Here is a 20,568-nt window from a genome sequence, read left to right on the forward strand (position 1 = left end):
TGGACATGTACTCGATTTGGGATTTTTTTAATTTTTTGTAATCACTGTTGATTTGCAGTTAATTTTTTTTTGGTAATTAAAATTGTAGGAATGAGCAGTTTGGTTACATTGATCTTGCAATATGGATGGGGGAAAGTTTGTTTTCAATAAGGGGGAAACTGATTATGTTGGTGGGAAGTTGTATACTAGATTGACAGTGTGGTTGCATGAGTTAACTGTTTTTAGTTTGAGGGAGCTTGTAATGAAAGGGATGAGTGGAACTATAGGGAGGATTATTGAGAATTTCAGTGTATGGTTTAGGCTACATGGGATGAATTTGACTAAGGGTAGGAAGATTATACACACTCATGATGATATAGGGAGGTTATTGGAGACAAAAGATGGGTCTAACAGGGTGATTTTGTACATTATTGAGGAATCCAAAACAGCTTCTATTGGCCCATCTGTTACCTACCAAACTGCCAACTTTAAACCACCAAGACCACTGAAACAAGCTACACAAAGCAATCCTTCTGGGCCACAAAGAACACTGACCCAGCCCATTACAACCAAACCTGCTGGCCCATCAACAGTGACCCTAAAACAAGTGAAAATGGAACCACTTCAGTCAATGTTTTCCCCAGTTAGGAGAAGCCCAAGGCTTGGTTTTGATCCAGATGTGATTTACATGGGAAAGGGTACAGGGCCAAGTGAGAATCCATCCACTGTAAAAGAACCCAACAAAACCCAATTAAAAAAGCCAATTGCTTCAGCCACTGTCAAAGCAAGTGTTCCTAAACCTATTCCCTCAAATATATCTTCAGCTGATCCTCACACTCCAAGTACAGAACCAACAGAAATCCCTCCTCATACCACCACCACTCCCACAAAACCTTCAAAAACACCTCTGCCTGCAAACCCACCTCTTCTTAGTCCAGATTTGAAGACCTCTACCCCTAGGAGAAAGAGTGTAGCACAGAAGGGGAAAAAGGTCAAAGGAAAAGCAGGAAAAGTAGGGAAGAAGAAGGGGAAAGGAAAGAAAAAGGATCTTGGGGACTGTTTATTTGAAAATGATGAGTTTGGTGATTGGTCTGAAAGTGATTCAGACTTTTCAGATTTAGATGTGGAATTTGAACCAGGGGAAGAGGACAGAAAACAACTAGAGGAGGATGAGTTGTTCTGTGAGCTATTGTCTACTGTGTTGAGGGGAAATAAGAGGGTAGATAAGGTTGCAGCACCTGAGGTGGAGGTAGATAGGGTGGCAGTACCTGGGAGTAAGGTAGAGAACCAGGAAGAGAAAGTAAATGAGGAGGCAGGAGGGCAGTCTAGGCCATCAATTGTAGAAGAACAAGTGGATCTAGAACATGAGGTGGATTATGATTCAGAGGAGCTTATAAGTCTTTGTGGTTCAGATGATGAAGTAGATCCATACCCTACCTTTAATCCAGAGTCAGACTTCAAGAAAAAGATTGTGCTCAGTTTGGGTTTGAAGTTCCCGAGTGTTCATGCTGTTAGGAAAGCGATAAGGTATCATTCGATCGAGAACCACTACGATTACTACCTTCTTCATAATGGAAGGAAGAGGGTGAGTGTGTATTGTAGGTATAGATGTAGTTGTCCATGAGATAAAAAGCATGCAAAGCTTGTAAAGTGTGTGTGTGATGATCCACATAAGTGTAGGTTTAAGATTCATGTGAAGAAACTAAGGATGGAAGAAACGTTTCAGATCAAGTCTTTAAGGTTAAAGCATACTTGTGGTGTGGTTCATTCAAGTTCTAAAATCACATCGGAGTGGTTAGCTGAGAAGTATTGGGAGGAGTGGAGGTCAGAACCATATTGGAGGCTTGTGAAGTTTAGGGAAAGGGTTTACAAGGAAACGGGGCTACATATTGGATACTACAAGTCATGGTTTGCTAGGGCTAGAGCCAAATTGATTCTGTATGGGGATGCTGCAGATGAGTATGCTGCCGTGTATGACTATGGGTATGCAATTCTTCAATACAATCCTGGTTCTTCAGCCTATGTACAATGCCAAATTAGAGACAACCCCACTCCGTTCTTTCAAAGATTTTATGTTTGTTTTGAGGCTCTCAAAGTGGGGTTTAAGAGTGGATGTAGGCCCCTAATTGGAGTAGATGATTGTCACCTTAAAGGGGCTCATCCAGGAATGATCTTAGTGGCTGTGAGCAAAGATGGAAATAACAATATTTTCCCCGTAGCTTGGGCAGTGGTGGAAGTTGAGAATGCTGACAGTTGGACATGGTTTCTTGATTTGCTGATGAAGGACATAGGACACCATGACGGAGAAGGATTGACTCTTATGTCTGATAGGCAAAAGGTAATCTAGTTTTATTCTTTTGTTCAATGAGGTACAGTTTCTGGATGGTTTACTAACCTTGTGTTTCTGTTTATTGTTTCAATTCAGGGACTATTGGATGCTATATCTGTTGTGAGTTCAAAAGCCGAGGTCAGATTTTGTGCTAGACACATATGGGCTAACTTCAAGAATAAATTCAGTGGCACAGCCTATAAGGACCTGTTTTGGGCAGCAGCAAGATCAACAACTAAGGTTTGCTATTCTTCAACTTGGTTGCATTTAGGCTTTCATGTTAGAAATCGACTCGTATTCTTAGATTTAGTTGCATTTAGGCTTTCATGTTAGAAATCGACTCGTATTCTTAGATTTAGTTGCATTTAGGCTTTCATGTTAGAAATCGACTCGTATTCTTAGATTTGGTGGCACTTGTGATTTTATTTTAGAAATCGACTCGTGTTCTTAAATTTGGTTGCACTTGTGATTTTATTTTAGAAATCGACTAGTATTCTTAAATTTGGTTGCACTTGTGATTTTATTTTAAAAGCATGTGTGTTTAGGGTAGAAAAGTAAAGCATGCTTCTTGGACACGTTCCCGAATCGTGACTTGGACACGTACCCGAGTCGGGACTTAGTCGCACTAAATGTATAAATGTATAGCATTTGTTATTGTTTGTTGATGTCATCCTTGTTTTTGTTTGTTAAATGTATAGCATTGGCATGATTCTTACATGGCTGAAATCAAAGAGCTAAACGAGGATGCATATAACTACTTGAGTGGCATACCTCCTGTGCATTGGTGTAGACATGCATTTGGATCGAATTCTAGGTCTAACATGTTTCTCAACAACCTTTGTGAGACATTTAATGCTGTGATAAGGGAAGCCAGGGATAAACCAATAATAACCTGCCTAGATTGGATTAGGAGGTACGTAATGAGAAGGAATGCTGAGAAGTGGGAGGGTATTCAAAAGTATGAGGGGAGGTTTATGCCATTTGTTAAGAAGGTTTTAGCTTGGGTTTATGAAGCATCTGTGAATTGTATAGTCTGTCCTTCTAGATTAGATGAGTGGGAGGTGGAAACTGCTTTTGATAGGCATGTGGTAGATTTGAAGGATTTGACATGCACATGCTTTAGGTGGGAGTTAACGGGAATACCATGTCCACATGCTTATGCATGTATTGTGAAGAAGAGGTGGAGGCCTGAAGATTTTGTTCATGAGTGTTACTCAAAGGCCAAATACTTAGCAACTTACTCGCCTCATATCAAGCCAATGCCCGGGATGAAGCAGTGGAAGAAAACAGATTTGCCTCGACCTTTGCCTCCACTGTTAAGGAAAATGCCAGGAAGGCCTAAGTCACATAAGAGAAAGAAAGAAGCAGGTGAGGATGCTGAGGAGAGGTTTGTGAAGCGAGGGAAAAATCCGAATAACTGCTCAAACTGTAAACAACCAGGCCACAACAAGAGAAAGTGCAATAATCCACCTGGTGTTATTCAGCCCAAGGAACCAGGGAGGGATCCCTCCAAGAACCCATGGGTTGTGGCTGACAGAAACAAGAGGGCTGCAAGAGTTTTAAGGGTGAGTTTTTGTTGTTTAGAGCTGAATGTGTTTCTGTGTTTCTGTTGTCATTAACAATATGTGTTTCTGTTGTGTATGCAGAGGTATAATGCTGAATAAGTCACTCAACCACAACAACAGACATTTAATGCTCCACCTCAATCCAGTCAGACAGGGAGTTATCAACCTCCTCCACTCAGTCAGATCTCAAGTCAGCAACTAGGTCAGACAGCAAGTCAGCATCCAGGTCCATCCAGCCAAACATCAACTCATCAGCCTCAAACATCACTCCCTCCAAAACTCAGACCCAAATTGCAGACAACAAAGAAACCAGTGTGGCATATTTAAGTATTGTTGGTTGTAATTCCTTTGAACAAGTAGTTAAGGTTTCTAATTAGCAACAAGGTTACATTTTGGCAATGATAATTCTAATTAGGTGCAAGGTTTACATTGGAACACTGTGTAAAGATTCATTTGCCCCTTAATTATATTTGACGTTCGAGCTCGGCTCACGCGTGGCTCGTTTCAGTTAAGTGCAGGTTTAACAAGTTGTTGTTCTTGTTGTTCACTTGTTGAATTGTTGTTAAGGAAAATAAGATGATGTTCAGGTGTGGTTCATTTGAGAAAAATTTGTCCTCCATTTAAACTAAGTCAATGGACCAAAGTTGACTCCCGTTGACTTCAAGGACTTTACCTAATTAATAGATTTATCCTCTGTGGTGAATGATAGGTGAAGCGAGCACGTATACTAACCAAGTTTTAATCGGTACACAATTAAACGGAGCTAATAATCGAACACAAGTTAATGCAAAAAGATATTGTCATAAGCTAGAATTACCATTATTAAATGATTAGAGTCAACTAATGTCAACAACATTACATTACATTACATGAAATCCAATTTCTCGTTCCATTGTCGCGTTTACACTAGAGGAACTTCATTACAAACTTCAACACACAACAAACAACTAATCCTACAACAAACCAGAATACAGAATGCGAAATTGTTTGGCCCTTATCCTCTGCCCCCTTCATTCCAGCCACTCCACCATTGCATATCCTTTCAAGCCTCACATTGGCAGCAACAAGAAGGGCTTTGTCATCCTCTAACTTCTGCAATTCAGTCATCATGATCCTCAACTCTGTTTTCAGCAATCTCTTCTCCACCACCAATTCATTCGTCACGACTCTTTGCCACTCCACAACATCAGGATCAACCCAATAAAACCAGCCACAACCTTTTCTACCAGTGTGAACATCAGAGAACTTACAAGTCAAGAATTTCCTCCCCGGGTTATCAGTTGTCCACGATGTCAACATCTTGGATGGAATGCCACAATAACATTTTTTTGAAGCACAAGGAGACCCACTTGACATCCTGCAACAGTTAAACAACTAATTATTAGTATTCGATTTCTCAATTGAAAACCCCCAAATTGCAAATAACAATCACAATTGAAAATTCAAACCACGAACACCCACATTTTTAGTCAATTCAAGAACCCAATTTTGCAATGTAGTTGTTTTCACATGACAATTCAAAGGTTTCAAACGCTAAATTTATCAAAAGGATTCGAATTTAATAAAATTGAACAAAAACAAAAACCCTAAATTGAAAAAATAAACCCAGAAATTGAAGAACAAGAACGAATTTAATGCACTCGCCTTTAGGTTACTCGATTCCTCAACCAAATTGCGAATCTTGCTTTGAGAAAAAAATTACCCAGATTTCTTGATTTTTTTTCAAAAAATTGGTTGAATGTGGTTGATAAAACTTTACAGGAAGTTTAAATAAGGGGGAAAGGGAGTTAAGCAGTTGAATATAGCCGTTGGAGGTGGGGTCCACAAACGGAGGAATTTGACAGAAACTGTTACAAGGTAGTGTTACTCAACCTAAACAAACTTATAAGGTAGAAAAATTTAAAAAAAAAAATTATAAGGTAGTAATTCACAAAACGTCCAAACTTAAAGGTAGTGTTGCACAAAATTTCCATAATTATACAATGATTGTTTGTGCATAAATTTATTAAATTAGAAAAACCTATAAAAAATCACAGAGGTTAAATTTTAGCCGATGGGGTGAAAGTGAAAAGATCACACCTTTACACCATAACACCTTTGAGCAAATCCTGCGGAGAAATCTTCCGGCAAGGTTACACGGAGAATTCTTCCCGCAAGTGTACATGGAGCAATCTGCAATGTCTTCCCTTTAATTTGTCCATCTATGAGAAAAATGCAGTAAGTCAAATTCCATTAACCTTTTCGCCATAAATTGATGTGTTTCGTGATAATTTCAGTTCATCATATGGAATGTGCATGTGCATCTACAAAATGCCACATATAATTTCTTTGTAAAAATCCCAAGAGAATTATCAAAGTAGAATTACATAATATTGTGTTTTTTCATGATGCAGAATTATGCTCACCAAGTGTTTGATTGTTGGTCTAAGAGAATATCTGAATGTGGAAGTTATGATTTGTGTATGATGATTGTAAATTTGTAACCCAATTTGATGTAGTGTTTTTCTGTCTTGAGGGTCTGCCTATTATAACTTCCTGGAGTGGTCTTGTGGACTATTGCTTGTTAAAGATTTATTGAGCTTAAACTTAGGGAGCATGTGGTTCGCACACTGGTATGGGGTTGGAATGAGGAATGATATCTATGTGATATTAGTTTAGGGATGAGTTTTTTCCTTTTATTTGATACCTGAGGTATGTGCCATAACCACCTCCCTCTAGGTTTCTAAACCCCATAACTTGGGGGTTTAAGGTATGGTTTTGAAACTCTTAAATTTTTTAAACAAACACATGGTATGGGTTTAGACCATTCGAAACCCATACCTCATACCTAAAATCTGCGAACCAAACACCCCTACTACTTTAATATAGTCCGACCATCACTTTTTATGGGGTTAATGGGTGCTGGTGAGTGGTGAATCCATCTTAGGTATAATCCGAAGGGAATGTAGTGCTGGCAGGTGGAAATAGGGTTTCCATCAATTTTTAAAGTTTCTTGTGTTTTCTTCCTGGGGATTAGTGGCCTTTTACTTTGGTGGAGGACTACCTAATCTCTTTAGTAGGAAGTTACTTACTTACTTATAATTGGGTTAGTGGTAACTAATTATTATGTAATTAAAGGAAAACTAATAATACCCTATTTTGGTGGTTTTTATTTCTTGCTTCACCTTATGTTGACACCATACCTAAATAATACAATTGACTTGGAGGTATTAGTCTGTCATTCTAAGAAATCACGCTCATAATTTGTCAAAAGGTAGAAACCTAAGCTTGTCTTTTAGATTCTTTTTTATACTTAATTTAGGTCTATAAGACAATAAGAATATGCAGTACGGCAGTACATATAGCATACATTCTTTATGCATTTCTTTGGGAGGAATCCCTGCGTGGCACTTGGATTAGCGGTTTATGCACGCAGTTGTCGTGGTAATATTGACATACTATTGGCTTAACTAGAGGCTGAATTTGATGGAAACTTGAGCACACCAAATACTTTCACGCATTGCATATTCTATTGATTTTAGGAAAGATGCTGCTGGATATAGTTTTACAATATTTTAAAGAAGAGTGTTTGGCGTTATTGATATTTTTTTATAAGAGTTGGTGGAGCTGGACATCTATATCTGCATGAATAAATAATAGATGGCTATGTACGGCATGGTATTTTATCAATACGATGCATGAACTAGGAAACAATTAACTGATATGAGCTGGACATGGAGGTGGGTGGAAGCATTACATGAACATTGATGAGATATCCAGAAATTTCCAATCAAGTTGGATTTCCTGGTTACTTAATTTTTTGTCTTGTATTTTTTTTCTTATCAGTATATATATAACCATGTCAACTAAAGAAACAGACAGAGACAAAGTTTTGAAGGTTATTTGTACTTTCAACTTACAAGTCCAGAACCCTCTTTAGCATAAAGGAAACCAGATGACTGTTAATCCAAAAATTGTCCACCATTCTCGTTCGAAAAGCTCACCCATTAAACCACCTCCTTTCCCGTTGCAATTTAATGAGCATCTGTACAGACTTCAGTCTTCGGAAGGTGCCTCAACCTCACAGCCGTTAATTAGTTACAAACTCAATGGTCTCATACAGTTGTACAGTAACATGTGCCAACTGGCTTGCATTCAGCAAGATGTTCCAAAAGAACATCATGAGAAAGTGGTTGACTTCTTGTTAGATGGATCTCTATGGTTGATAGATGTGTGTGGAACCATTAGGGATTTTTTGATGCAGACAAGTGAAGGTACACAAAGAATTCTATCAGTTCTGCGTAGAAAGCTCGATCAACACGAGGTTGCCAAGGAGGTTAGTTCGTACTTCAGTTCAAGGAAGATGGTAAGGAAAGGAATTGTAAAGTCATTAAGGGCTGCACAGAGCTTTGGAAAGAAATTTAACACAGATTCCTCGAATGAAAATCATGAAACTATTTCCTTTTTACGCATTTTGGAAAAGTCACAAACAATATCTGTTTATGTGCTCAAGTCCTTGTTCTCTTATGTGTCTGGTTCAAGGAAACCATCAGAGACAAGCAAATGGTCTTTGTTTTCCAAACTGATCCATTCCAGACAAGAGCAAACAGACGAAGAGGATCACTCGAAAAGAAATAAATTTGAAGTTGTTGACTGTGCTCTTCACATGCTCACGAGGCAGAAGACAATTACATGTAATAGGGGTGTGCTGATCAAAACATTGAGAGGCCACTTAGAAGACCTTCAGTCATTAGTTCTAGATTTTGAAAAGTCAATAGAGTGCTTGTGCAGGCTTTTAATCAAGTCTAGAGTGATTCTTCTTAATATACTCAACCACTAAATATATGTGTAGGCTTCTTAATATATGCACCTTGTATGCGAAAATACATTATTATTTTTCAATTTGGTAAGAGACATATTTCACATGAATGAGACAAGGTTTATCCATGTCCTTCCACTTTCTACTCTTGTGTTACTCCCTCCGTCCCTAAAAGATTCCCCCAATTTCCTTTTTGGTCCGTCCCTTTGAGTTTGCCCCATACCATTTATAGTATGTGGTCCACTGGTCCTCACATGTTTCCTCTCACATTCTATTATTTAAATTAGCAAAATGACAAAATTACCAACCCACTTGATTTCCTTTTGCCTCCATTCTTAATAAAGTGAAAAATGTTGTTTGGGGAAATCTTTTAGGGACGGAAGGGAGTATTTTGTATAATCTGGCTTCCTGGCTTCCTGCTGCAGTTGGTAGATACTTTTGTTTCTTTACGTGCTTGGGAAACGGGAAGGTATTTCTGTATGGAAAAAATCTTTCTGCTAGAGGAATTAGGCTGTCTTTATTGTACCGTTAATATTTTTCTATGTACAGATGATTTGGAATTATTGCTTATTCCTCCCCCTTTTATTTCATCCTTTATTAAAATTTGTACTTAGAAAATTTAAGATATTATGATGCAGTTTCAGAATGTCATGATAATGGATGATGCTTAAAAGACAAAAACTTCGCTTGCTGCATCTCTTGCTACATCAGAGTATTACATGGCCAACCATTCTATTTATTCAAGCCGTTTTCATCACAATAGGTAAGTTGATCCTAATTCAGTTTGTTCTAACATGTAGGTTGTCTAGGTGCATGCATTCCATACCTCTCTGGGCTTATTGCATTAATTATATCAATAAACAAAGTTATTAAAATGTAGCTTGTCTGGTGCAGAAGTCCTCTTATTGCATGGTATCCGTCTTGTCTGCTGCTTAACTTCTGCCTGCAGTCATATCTAATTATCAATGAGCAAGGTTATAAAAAGAAGGTACCCTGCACTTCTTAATAGGGAAACGTCACTTTCTCGATTTTCTTGTGTGTTAAGGACAAGATTTCGGAAGGTTCCTCTTGATTGTATGGACCTTCATCTTTTTTTAACATTCCTCAATAAATCATTAAACGAACCTGAGGATATTCTAGGTTATTATATGACGGTTGATTGAATGATTGTATACAACAAGAAGGATAACGCCTTGCTTGAATGTTAGCTGTGTTGGGTAAGTCAAGATTTACACAGCTCTATGCATGATAGGGTGGAAAATTACATGGGAGCTCTCACTTATGTGTATGTTTAAACCCTGTTCTAATGAGGTAAGAAGCGAATGAGTTATTTGAGAGGATATCTTCTGCTCCAAGGCATAAGATGAAAATTCATCTAGCTTACAACTGTTCTTGTTGTATAGATTGTAAGTTTGATGTGATTAAATTGGTCATTATTGTGATAGATTATACTCTCTGCTTTTCTTTTTTTAAGTATGAAAATCATAGAAGAGAGCAAGTTGTAGCTTGATGTGTAATGCGTTTGAGTTTTTGGAAGATTAATAGCATAATAAAGTTAATCGTTAGATGAGAATGGGAATGAACTGAAATTACAGAGATGTCATTGGACAAAAACTGATTTTCTTTAATATTTCTATTCATATATATTCTGCAAGTATTTACATGAAGACTCTTTTTTCTACAGATTCAGAATGTTAAGAAGATTACTCTGTTCTTGACAAACTCCAGAACAAGTATTCTAGTCCTTCGTCCAAGTCCTGATGATTGATTCAAATTGCATCATCTGACTTCTTAAAGCTTCAACTCCTATTGTCCTATTTTGGTGGAGCTGGGATCTTATGGCAGCATGGGTCTCTTCGAATTCTCCAATACATGCCACCTCTGGTTCGCACACGATCTGCTGGTTTCTGAATCTAGAAATCAATGACCATCTACTTTTTCTTGAAGGAGCCCTTCGTACCAGCTATGTATGATAGCAAGGACTGAAGGATGTTGGATGCTCTTAATGGAATATGGGACAACAATGACTCTAAGACATCGACTGTTATAGCTTCTACATCTTTCAACATACGCTAAATGAGTAAATGGCATTGGATTTGCCTTTTCTACTAGTCTCGTCGATAATATTTCAAGGATTGTTTTCTTGGCTCTATAATTCTGGTGCTCAATTATAGAACTTAATTGGCAATATGCAATTGGCTGCTGCACCTTCTGCGCAGAATTGACTGTATGTCTTCGAGCCTTTCCTTTGACTGTAGCAAGACATCCTTAGATGTCCCATAAATGGCAAGGAGCCTTGGAGATCCATCCAAAACCTCCTCAACCCATTTTTGTTTTGGGATAGGATTTGAAGGCATTTGAAGCAACTCATCAACACAGATATACAAATCATTAAGTCCAGCTTGTGACTTAGTTATGAGGATGAACATGTAAAGGCAGCTTGACGAGACCATAATCTGCATAAACGTTCATGAAATTGATCGGAGACTGTGCGGTTTTGATGTCAAACTGATATAAGAAGTAAGAGGATTTGGAAACTGGAGAAGCCATAATTATTTCGATGGGGCTAAAGCATAGAATTCAATTGCAAGTCTAGGTTTGACTACTTCTCTCCTCTCCTTTCTCTCTCTTTATATATCAAAGTAAGAGTAGGCAGAAGGAATCTCGTATTAATTAGGGGTAACATGATTTCCTTTTTCTATTATGCACTTCACAAGGCTATGTTTTCTTGTTGTTTCTCCTTACCCAACTTGCCAGCTAATTAGTGGGACAATGATCATATACACAGTTAAGCTAGTTGGTGAACTATAGCCATTTGGGGATTTGAGGAAGCTTCCATCTAGTTTCATATGTCTCGTGCCCATAAATTGGAACCTCTGCCTAAGTAAATAATCCCTTTGTTCTACTTTCGTACTAGGAAGCTTCCATCTAATTTCTATTATTTTTTGCAAGTATCTGATAGATTATAAAACTATTCTTGGGGCTTCAACCGTCAACTTAAACTTTTGGTTGAGTTGGTCATTTGACATGGTATATAAGCCAGCGTGACACAATGGTCACGGGCTCAAATCTCATCCACCCTCCTTTCAAGTGGAATATTTAGCGTTGGGTATGAGGAGGCCCATGCTGCATGCACACTTCAAGCCTAAAGAGCTTTTATGTGAGGGGACGTGATAGATTATAAAATTATTCTTGGGGCTTCAACCATCAGCTTAAGCTTTTGGTTGAGTTGATCCTCTGATAGTATTTCTAGTTTCTATTTAGGTTTACACAATGCCACAAGGGCAGTGGCGGCACCAGTATGGGTTCAGTGGTTCAACTGAACCCATACTGGATTTTGGAAAATATCTGCAATTAAAGAAAAGAAACTGCATAGATAAAATTTGCGCGCAATAGAGAGAAGGTAAATAGAAATGGCTCAGTGGTCTAAACCATGAGAGGAAGTTTTGTACTCTCGACCAGGGACACGGTTCGAATCTGTAGCCAAACAGTTGTGTTTCTTTTATTTTGTAAAGTTTTTCAGCTCCTTTTACATACTTCATGCGTGAATTGTTATGTTAACTTTCGTTTATGGTTTTGTTTATGCATAGTTGTAAAATCTAAGTAGTTAGGTTTTTTTATATTTTTCTTTTCTTTAATTTAATTTAGTTTAAGTATATTTCATACGGAGTAGGTTTTTTTTTATTAAAAAAGGGTAATTAAAAATTTGGCACCCAATATCATGGTTATAGACTTATAGTTGGGAATGATATCAGGGAAAAAAATTAGGGGAAAAAAATTGATTTTATTATATTTATTGATATCACAACTTAATTTCTTTTCCAAACCCGTAACAGCAAATTCCTGGCACCGCCACTGCAAAGGGTGTCGGCGATGAGTGTGATTTGATTTTCTTTTTTCAAATGGGCTTTGTGCTAATGTCTGTTCACTCTAAACTTGTCAATTAATAAATCTTCTTCTGTCCCTTTACCCAAAATCGTGTGCTTGCTTGAATAATTTAAATTAAATAATTTGAACCACAGAAGATGCAATGACAATTTGTCTCCTGAATATCGAGCAAGCTCTGAGCAGGAAATTTGTTCGTTGCTTCTTTTAGAGCATTAATTATACTTAATGAGATGCAACCCAATAAACAAGCTGTTTTAGTAAGTGAAGCTCTGATGCACACGAGTGATGTGAAAATTTTGGTTATTTTTATAACTCTGATTTGTATGCCTTGCATTTCAAGTCCTAAATTAACAGGTTAATCTTAGATGAATTGACCTCACGATCTGATAATGCAGGAAAAAGCTTCAATATGGAGGAACGTGTAATATGATTAACCGTCTTGCTTGAACAATGTATTAACTGTACCCAGTCTGGCCTTATCGTTATTCACCTTCATCCTTCTACATCATATATTATGGTAAATGGCAAAGTCCATCTAGTTATCAATTATCCATGCTCAGATCCTTTATGTTTAGCCAGATGAGCTGTGGTTTAAATGGTTGTGTGCAACATCGACTTTCAGTCCAGAGTCTCTAGCTTATGCTCAACACCCATGACTCTCTATTATCAGGCAAAGGTGATTCTGTGTGTGTACTTGTCTTAGAAGATATGGCCTTAATGCAGAAAGCTATTGTGAGGGGATAATATATAAGCGAGCTGTTTAAGAGCTTCACTTGGACTATCAGTAGCTTGGATATCTCAATAGCAACAACAACAACAAAATGTTCATAGTTTGTGGTCTACATTTACTGCTTACTAAGACAAGTTACAGCCTCAGTAATATCTATTGTAAGATACCGTGGGAGTCATATCTGCAAAAATTTAGTATTACTAACACAATGACACAAGTACATAGAAGAACTAGGGAAAATTATATTCATTGATAGTGCACTTTCATTTACAGTTTGTAGCTTTGTACATAAGCTTTTGAGTTCCAGACTCTAATTACTGAGGATGTTGAGTAGGATTGCTCTTGTCCTAACGAGATGCCTAAACAAGCATTCCAATGCTTCATCGAGATCTTGAATTTCCGACTCCAATTTTCCCATCTGGCCTTTTATATTCTCTACTTGTGACATATTGATGCCTTGTTTCTTCTTCTGGATTAGCAAATTCAAAGTACCGTCAACAATTTCAAATTGGCTGATGGATTCTGCTGCTTCCGTGTTTCCAGTCTTTCCACTCTGGTTGACTATTTTGGCAACTACAGACCAACTACTTCTCTGCGATTGCAACTTTGCACCAGCGATGTAGGATAGAAAGGACTTCAAGGTATCAATTGTTATTGCTTCAGCGTCTTTCAGCACACTCACTATGGAATTGGCCTCAACATTTTTGTGAGCTTCCTTGATATTTTTGAAGCACTTTCTGATGGTCTTCTGTGCTTTCTTTCTAGTGTTAAGATATTCAGCTACTTCATTGGCAATGCTTAATTCACCGCTGCTCCTTCTGCGTAGCACTGATTGTATGTCCTGCAACTGCTCTTTTGACTGTAGCAAGACATCTCTGGATGTGCCACAAATCTCCAGCAGCCTCAGAGATCCATTCAAGACCTCCTCAACGGATGTTGTATGTAGATTTTTGGATAGAACTAGTTGATTAGAAGGAAGTTGAAGCAACTCATCAACAAACTCGTACAAATCTTTAAGACAGTTAAGTCTGTGGCTTACTGATGGTGATGAAGTTGTGGCAGCTTGAGAAGACCTCAATCTGCACACCTGTTCTTCAAATTGACCGGTTTTTGGGTGAGCTCTTGAAGGCAAGCTTATAGAACGGGCTTGGAAAGAGGATTTTGAAACTTGAGAAGTCATTTCTAATTGTTTTGGTGGAGCAAAGGCTAAGAACTGCAAGTTTTGGTTTGGTGTCTTCTCTCCCTCTCCTATCCTTATATATCAAAATAAGAGCAGACAGAAGGAATCACATATTAAGTGCGAGGTAATATTATTTCCTTTTTCTATTCTGCGTTTTCTTGCATGCCGTGTTTTCAAATTGCCTCCTATCAAGCTTGGCAGCTAAATAGCTGCACGAATGATCATATTCTTGATTAATATTTCAGTGTTATATATATGTTGTATGTCCGGCATGATCCAAAATGAGCGCTGCACACGAGTGGAAATAGCACCATTACTTCTTTATTGTAGTATTGAACTGCATGCTTGTTCCTACCAGCTTCACATCATGTATTAAAAATATTTATATCTCTATTGGAAAGAAACTAGAAATTCTTAGACTTGCCAACTGTCAAATTTTATAAGCATTCTGCAGTAGGTTTTTTTTTTTTATCAATAGGAAAGCTTGGTATGTATAAGTGTCCTTCCCTCTTGTTATGCTTATATATAAAATATTCACGTGTATTTAAGTTAATCAGGGAACTTATGGTGATGTTGCACACTTGCACTAGAGAAAAGAAAGACCAAGATAGTTCTTGATTATGCATCAATATGTTTCACCATATTCCTCGTTGTCCAACAACTCCTAGATATATGATATATCACCATGGTGTATCTGTATCTATATGGGAGTGTTATAGTGTATACAACAAGAAGTATGTCACTATAGTGTATATTCATGGAAGAGGGAGTACAATAATTTTTGACTTCTTAGTTCTTACCCATTTCCTATAACTCCTATAAAGTATATTCTAGTTCGAGTCTGCAAGGCCAGAAGCAGTGAATATGTTATTATGTCAAATTAGGAAGCTCGGAAAATTGGAACATGTTGTGTGCCTCTGCACTTGTTAAATTTGTGAGAGTTGCTTTGTTTATTTAGATTGTAGAATATCGATTCTATTATTGTCATTCAGCAGAGTGTTTCTCTGGTACATAAAGAGTAGATATTTTGAGCATATGTTTGCCTTCTAATTTGTATCCCTATGTTTGGCTCATAATTATGTGCTGTTCTTGGTGCTATATTCAAGGTTAAAACTTCAAATCACGATCCTGAGGATGTGCTACACACAGGTTGCAATGACAAGTGACAACTTGTCTTCAATATTAACAACCTATATTGGGAAATTGGGTTGATGCTTCTTTTTTGATAATTTGTATAGTAAATGATACACAATAACGGGTTTAAAGAGGTGACTGTTGATACTTCAAGTATATGAATAGCTAGCCTTCTCAAACCCTGCAAGGTCCTTTTAGTACACATGTTATCTATAAGTAAATTGACAGCATGATCCTATGGTGCAGGTAGATGCTTCTTCATGGGGTGGCATATGATATGATTAGGCGTGTTGCTTGAATAGAATAAAAGCCGTTAGTTCAAGAGGGACTGATGCTCTCATGCATGTGGTTTTGCCAGAATTGGTCTTCATCAGTCTACTTCAATATTACGGTATGGGTCAACTTAATCACTACTTTATCCATGATATTGAAGTCTGCAACTATACACCTATTCCATGCTTAATATGATTAGTTAGGAACAAATATTGCTTTGTTATATCTACTCTTGCAAGATTGAATAAATTTCATCTGGTTTACTTAAATCATCTGTATTGTTCAAATTAATATAATACCACTCTTAGGTTTCTTGTTCTTTCCCTCAAAAATAATTCTCAAACATGAGTTGATAGGTAAAATGTCAATCAAATATGCCCTCAGTCATTGCACATGTTTTGATTTTTGACCCCCTCCCAAAATGAACATTTCGGTCTAGATTATTTGCTTGCTTGGTGAAGTACAAATAGAGGATTCAAATAGCACCACTTTGGCAGTCTTTTAGTAATCTTCTTTGGCTCTTTGTTTGCCCTCTTGAAATAGGCTCCAAAAGGACAGAGCCCGGAACCCCCCCATGGACCTGCTCTTCTTCCCATAAGTACATAACTTACTGATAACTAGACGTAATAACCTGCCCGATCTGAATTACCAGATCCCAACCTAAATTATACTGGAAATTACATGACTAGATTTTGGCCTAAACCCTGAATTTATATGATTAATGATCATTGTTTTATCACACTGAGCTTGTTGACAATAAATTCAACTTACTGAGCTTGTTATTAGAGTATTATTCCAGGTTCACAGCAGTGCAAAATTTGTGTAAAGAAATTGGCCATTTCACCAGATACCATACAAGTAATAATTACAATATACAAAGTATTAAAAAAAGGTAATTACATTATATAGCTCGAAGGACCTCAAACGGGGTAAAACATGAGATTGAGAAAATACTATAGTTCACTTGGTTATTTTATACATGTGTGTCTAGTGTCTACTAGAGGTGATCATGGACCGAGTTAGGCCATGATAAAAAATAAAAAAAAAGAACCACATTTGAGCCAGACATTCTTGGTCAAGCTCTACATTGGGCTCAAAAGTCAATAGTTACCAATAACTGCAAAAATCGGGTCGGATTGGATCGGGCCTTAGGGGAAAAATAGCCTGAAACATTTCAAGCAAAAAAAATATCCCCAAAGCCCGAAAAAATTACCTGAGGGCCGATTTTCAGATCAGAAAAGACTGCCTAAACCCGAACAAAGTCGATGCTGGCTAGGAAATTTGTGTGAATGTTCCCCTTTTTTTGGGTTTGTTAATGGTTTTCTACTTTTCAATAGTAACTGAGGTTTAGGAGGGTTGCCCTGGTCTTCACCAGACACCTGAACAAGCCTCCTAGCACTTCATCCAAATCCTGAATTGCTGAGTCTAGCTTCACAAATCTTCTCCTCAAAGTCTCAGCTTGCACTACATTGACACAGCTCCTCTTCTTTTGGATAATGACCAATGAACTCAAAGTTGAATCGACATCTTCAAATTCATTTCTTGACACCTCTTCTTCCTTGTTGAATGCCTCATTTTGGTACATGATTAGCTTGCACATAACAATGGACAAACTTGCATTTCTCCTAGGAGATTGTGCCTTTGACCCTGAAATTGCTTCTAATAAAGACTCGAAAATCTCAGCTGTAGCTCCCTCCACTTGTCTCAAAACATCAACCATTGCAACATTCTTACAATCTCCTTCTCGAGAGATAGATCTCTTGATCATGCCCTTAACATCCTTTGAACATCTCTTTATCATCATCTTGGTCTTCTTCCTCATATTCACATACCCACTAATTTCATTGCCAATGCTTAACTCAGCATTGGATCTTCTTCTAAGAGAAGACTGTATTTCCTGCATATGCTCCTTTACTTGTGCCAATACATCCTTAACAATGCCACATACATCCAAGAGCCTCAATGATCCATCGAGCAACTCATCGATGCATCTGGCATTAGAAAGTTGCATTAATTTTTGTTGGTTTTGTGGGAGGAGAATTAAATTATCCAAACAATCATACAAATCTTTAAGGATGTTAAGTTTATGGCCAAGTGAGGATAATTGAGACACCGAGGTTAAAATCACCTCAGATGACCTTAAACTCGATAAATGTTCATCGATTTGGGGGACTAGTGGGTGAGGTCTGGATGGCAAACTAATGGAACGAATAGGTTGGTTTGAGGGAGAGCTGGCCATTTTTCACAATGATCTCTTTCAACTTCTGAATATATGTATGTATATATATATATATATATACATATAGGGTGATTACCTTGGAAGTGTTTTTGGTTTACAGTATGTGTAAATAGATGAAGTAAAAAAGACAAAAAGAATCCCTTGTTTTTGTATTCTTTTGATTCAGGTAACATGATTTTAATGCTAAAACCAGCTTATTTTATGGCATGTCTTTCTCCTAGACTCTGCTTTACTCTCTGCTTTACTTGGTTACCAAGGTCCAAGTTAGCTGTCAAGCTTTGCTGCAGTAACAATTTTGTCTCTCGAGTCAAGTTAAAGCCACAACAACTCGTATGATTTATCCTTTTCTTTTTCCTATTCTTTATGATTATCTAAAAACTTCAAACTAATGTGACTCGAGTCCAAACGACATGTTTGAACCCTATACGTTTAGACAGTTTAGCAAGGGTTCCACATATACTTGTATAATTTACTAATATATAGTACAATATAAACAGCTATGTCTGGTCTTCCACCCCAGATGGTTTGATTACTCACTAAGGCAGTAGTAGAGTGTGTTTTCTTCACATGATTTGGTTGTGCTTTATCTTATCATGATCCATAAAATGTGCAATTACACGAGTGGGGAACATATGTTCATGGAACTGTGATTCTCTCAAACTTCTATGTAATTTTTGGTTCATGTTACGAGGAAAACATTATTAACTTATTTCTCAAGTTACTACAGGCTTACTAGGCAAAATGGCAACACAAATCAGCAGAGAAGTTTGCAGCACATGCTCTTTTTTGTCAAGTCCAACGAACAATTTATCTGTTGCCACAAGTGTTAAATTAAGTCATACTGATGAGGTCTCCTAGCCGCTAAATCGAGTTTGTGAAAATATTTTCTCTCAAGTGAGACTGGCAGTCTAACCTGGCATGAAGTTACTGAGAGATACTCGAACTCAACAAGAAATGAGCACAAATAACAAAATGACTATCCTTTCGTGATTTCTATTTAAGGTTGTACTCTTCGTGCTATTTTGTCGTAATATTATTGTCGCATTGTTAGTTTTCATTTTTATAAAACTTAAATTGTATTTTAAACTATCAGAAGTGGTAGGATAACTCTTTATATAAATGTTCCTCTTTCATAAGTAAAGTATAATTTCGTGGTAATATGAGCAATTCAACCATATTTTTAGTCATGCATATCCAAGGGACTATGAATCTATGATATTTTTGGACGCTGGTTTTTGGGAAAAATATCGTAAAACCAAAATTAAATAAATTCGTCGGTGCACTGAAACTTTTGGATTGGCCCATTTTGCATTTGGATGAAAAAGTTTATAATGTCCATAGCTCTACTTTACAAATGTGGACCACCTTCCCAAAACATAAAAATGCAACTTCCTTTTCGTATCTTGAGCATGAATGTATGATGTTGTCAACTTGTCATGTAAGGTAAGCATTTCCAATCATGTCTCGGTGTAATGGCTAAAATTAAGGATATGTGTACGACAGATCATTTTAATTTGCCTATCTTATTGTAGTTTGTATTGTCATTGTGCCTCATGCGCACCAAAAGTATATAAAAAAAATGTAAGCATTGTATTGTACTCCGTATTCAACTTGTAAAGGCCGTTTGAGTAGAGGAGCTAGAAATTTATATAGTACTCCCTCCGTCCCTTAATACTCGCACCGGTTTGACTGGTGCGGAGTTTAAGACAAATGAATTGACTTATTAATTTAATGGGTGTTAGTTGATAGTGGGGCATTTTTTTAATATAGTTAGTGGGAAATGTGTAAGAGGTGGGGAGTGGTGAGTGGGGGTGTGAATTTCTAAATGATTTTTTATAGGGAATACGGGTGTAGGTGGGGTTAGTAAGTAAGTGTGAGAAATAATATAATATTGGTATAAAGTTCCATTTATAGAAAACGGTGCAAGTATTAACGGACGGCCCGAAAAGAAAAGCGGTGCAAGTATTAAGTGACTGAGGGAGTAATAATTATGGCTTATGGTAATTCACTTGTTGATGAACTTGAAAGAGAAAATGTTATAGAAAGAGCCTCAGTAAATAAAACAAATTAAATTAGTGTACCGCAGGAATGTGCTGTGCTGTGCTGTGTGCACAAGATAGTGAACTGCAAAACTTGCAAATGTACCCTACACGTTGTTTTTTTTTTTTTACAACATTGCCCTACACATTATTTCAAGCCAATTTGCAATTTGTTCAGATCTTATTATTATCTTTATTATATCCTTTCTGTATTTTAAAAAGAGATACATTTTTCTTAAATAACTATTTTAAAAAAAAGATATACTTTCCTTAAATAACTATATTTTAAAAAGAGATACACTTTCCTTTTTAGACATATTTTGGTATCCACTTCTATTACATTAATATTTCTCTCTTTGTTGTTGTCCGCACACTTACATTATTTTTTACTATAATAAATAATTCATCCACTAC

The 20,568-nt window shown here is 37.1% G+C and overlaps 2 protein-coding genes and 1 long non-coding RNA gene across 11 annotated transcripts; 1 reads left to right on the forward strand and 2 right to left on the reverse strand.

Moving 5' to 3' along the window:
- Nucleotides 1-4,700: 4,700 nt before the first annotated feature.
- LOC110788177 (uncharacterized) lies at nt 4,701-6,182 on the reverse strand. Its single transcript, XM_056843051.1, has 2 exons — nt 5,953-6,182; nt 4,701-5,230 (listed from the first exon to the last, which is right to left on the reverse strand). The coding sequence occupies exon 2, from the start codon at nt 5,227-5,229 to the stop codon at nt 4,780-4,782; it is 450 nt and encodes a 149-aa protein (XP_056699029.1). The 5' UTR covers nt 5,230; nt 5,953-6,182; the 3' UTR covers nt 4,701-4,779.
- LOC110788161 (uncharacterized) lies at nt 5,847-19,172 on the forward strand. 9 transcript variants are annotated; one of them, XR_008932461.1, is made up of 8 exons: nt 5,847-6,090; nt 8,101-9,140; nt 9,310-9,434; nt 9,566-9,659; nt 10,356-11,267; nt 12,955-14,593; nt 15,850-15,994; nt 18,843-19,172. It is a non-coding gene; the product is annotated as an uncharacterized lncRNA (long non-coding RNA). The 9 variants fall into 9 exon arrangements; XR_008932463.1 differs by lacking the exon at nt 5,847-6,090 and having other exon boundaries at nt 9,006-9,140; nt 12,955-13,930; nt 14,055-14,593; XR_008932465.1 differs by lacking the exon at nt 5,847-6,090 and having other exon boundaries at nt 9,015-9,140; nt 12,955-13,076; nt 13,833-14,593.
- On the reverse strand, nt 16,688-18,327 carry LOC110788202 (uncharacterized). The gene has a single exon (XM_021992835.2). The coding sequence runs from the start codon at nt 18,113-18,115 to the stop codon at nt 17,207-17,209; it is 909 nt and encodes a 302-aa protein (XP_021848527.1). The 5' UTR covers nt 18,116-18,327; the 3' UTR covers nt 16,688-17,206.
- Nucleotides 19,173-20,568: the final 1,396 nt, after the last annotated feature.

The sequence above is a fragment of the Spinacia oleracea genome, chromosome 4, assembly GCF_020520425.1.
Source record: "Spinacia oleracea cultivar Varoflay chromosome 4, BTI_SOV_V1, whole genome shotgun sequence".
Taxonomy (NCBI): Eukaryota; Viridiplantae; Streptophyta; class Magnoliopsida; order Caryophyllales; family Amaranthaceae; genus Spinacia; species Spinacia oleracea.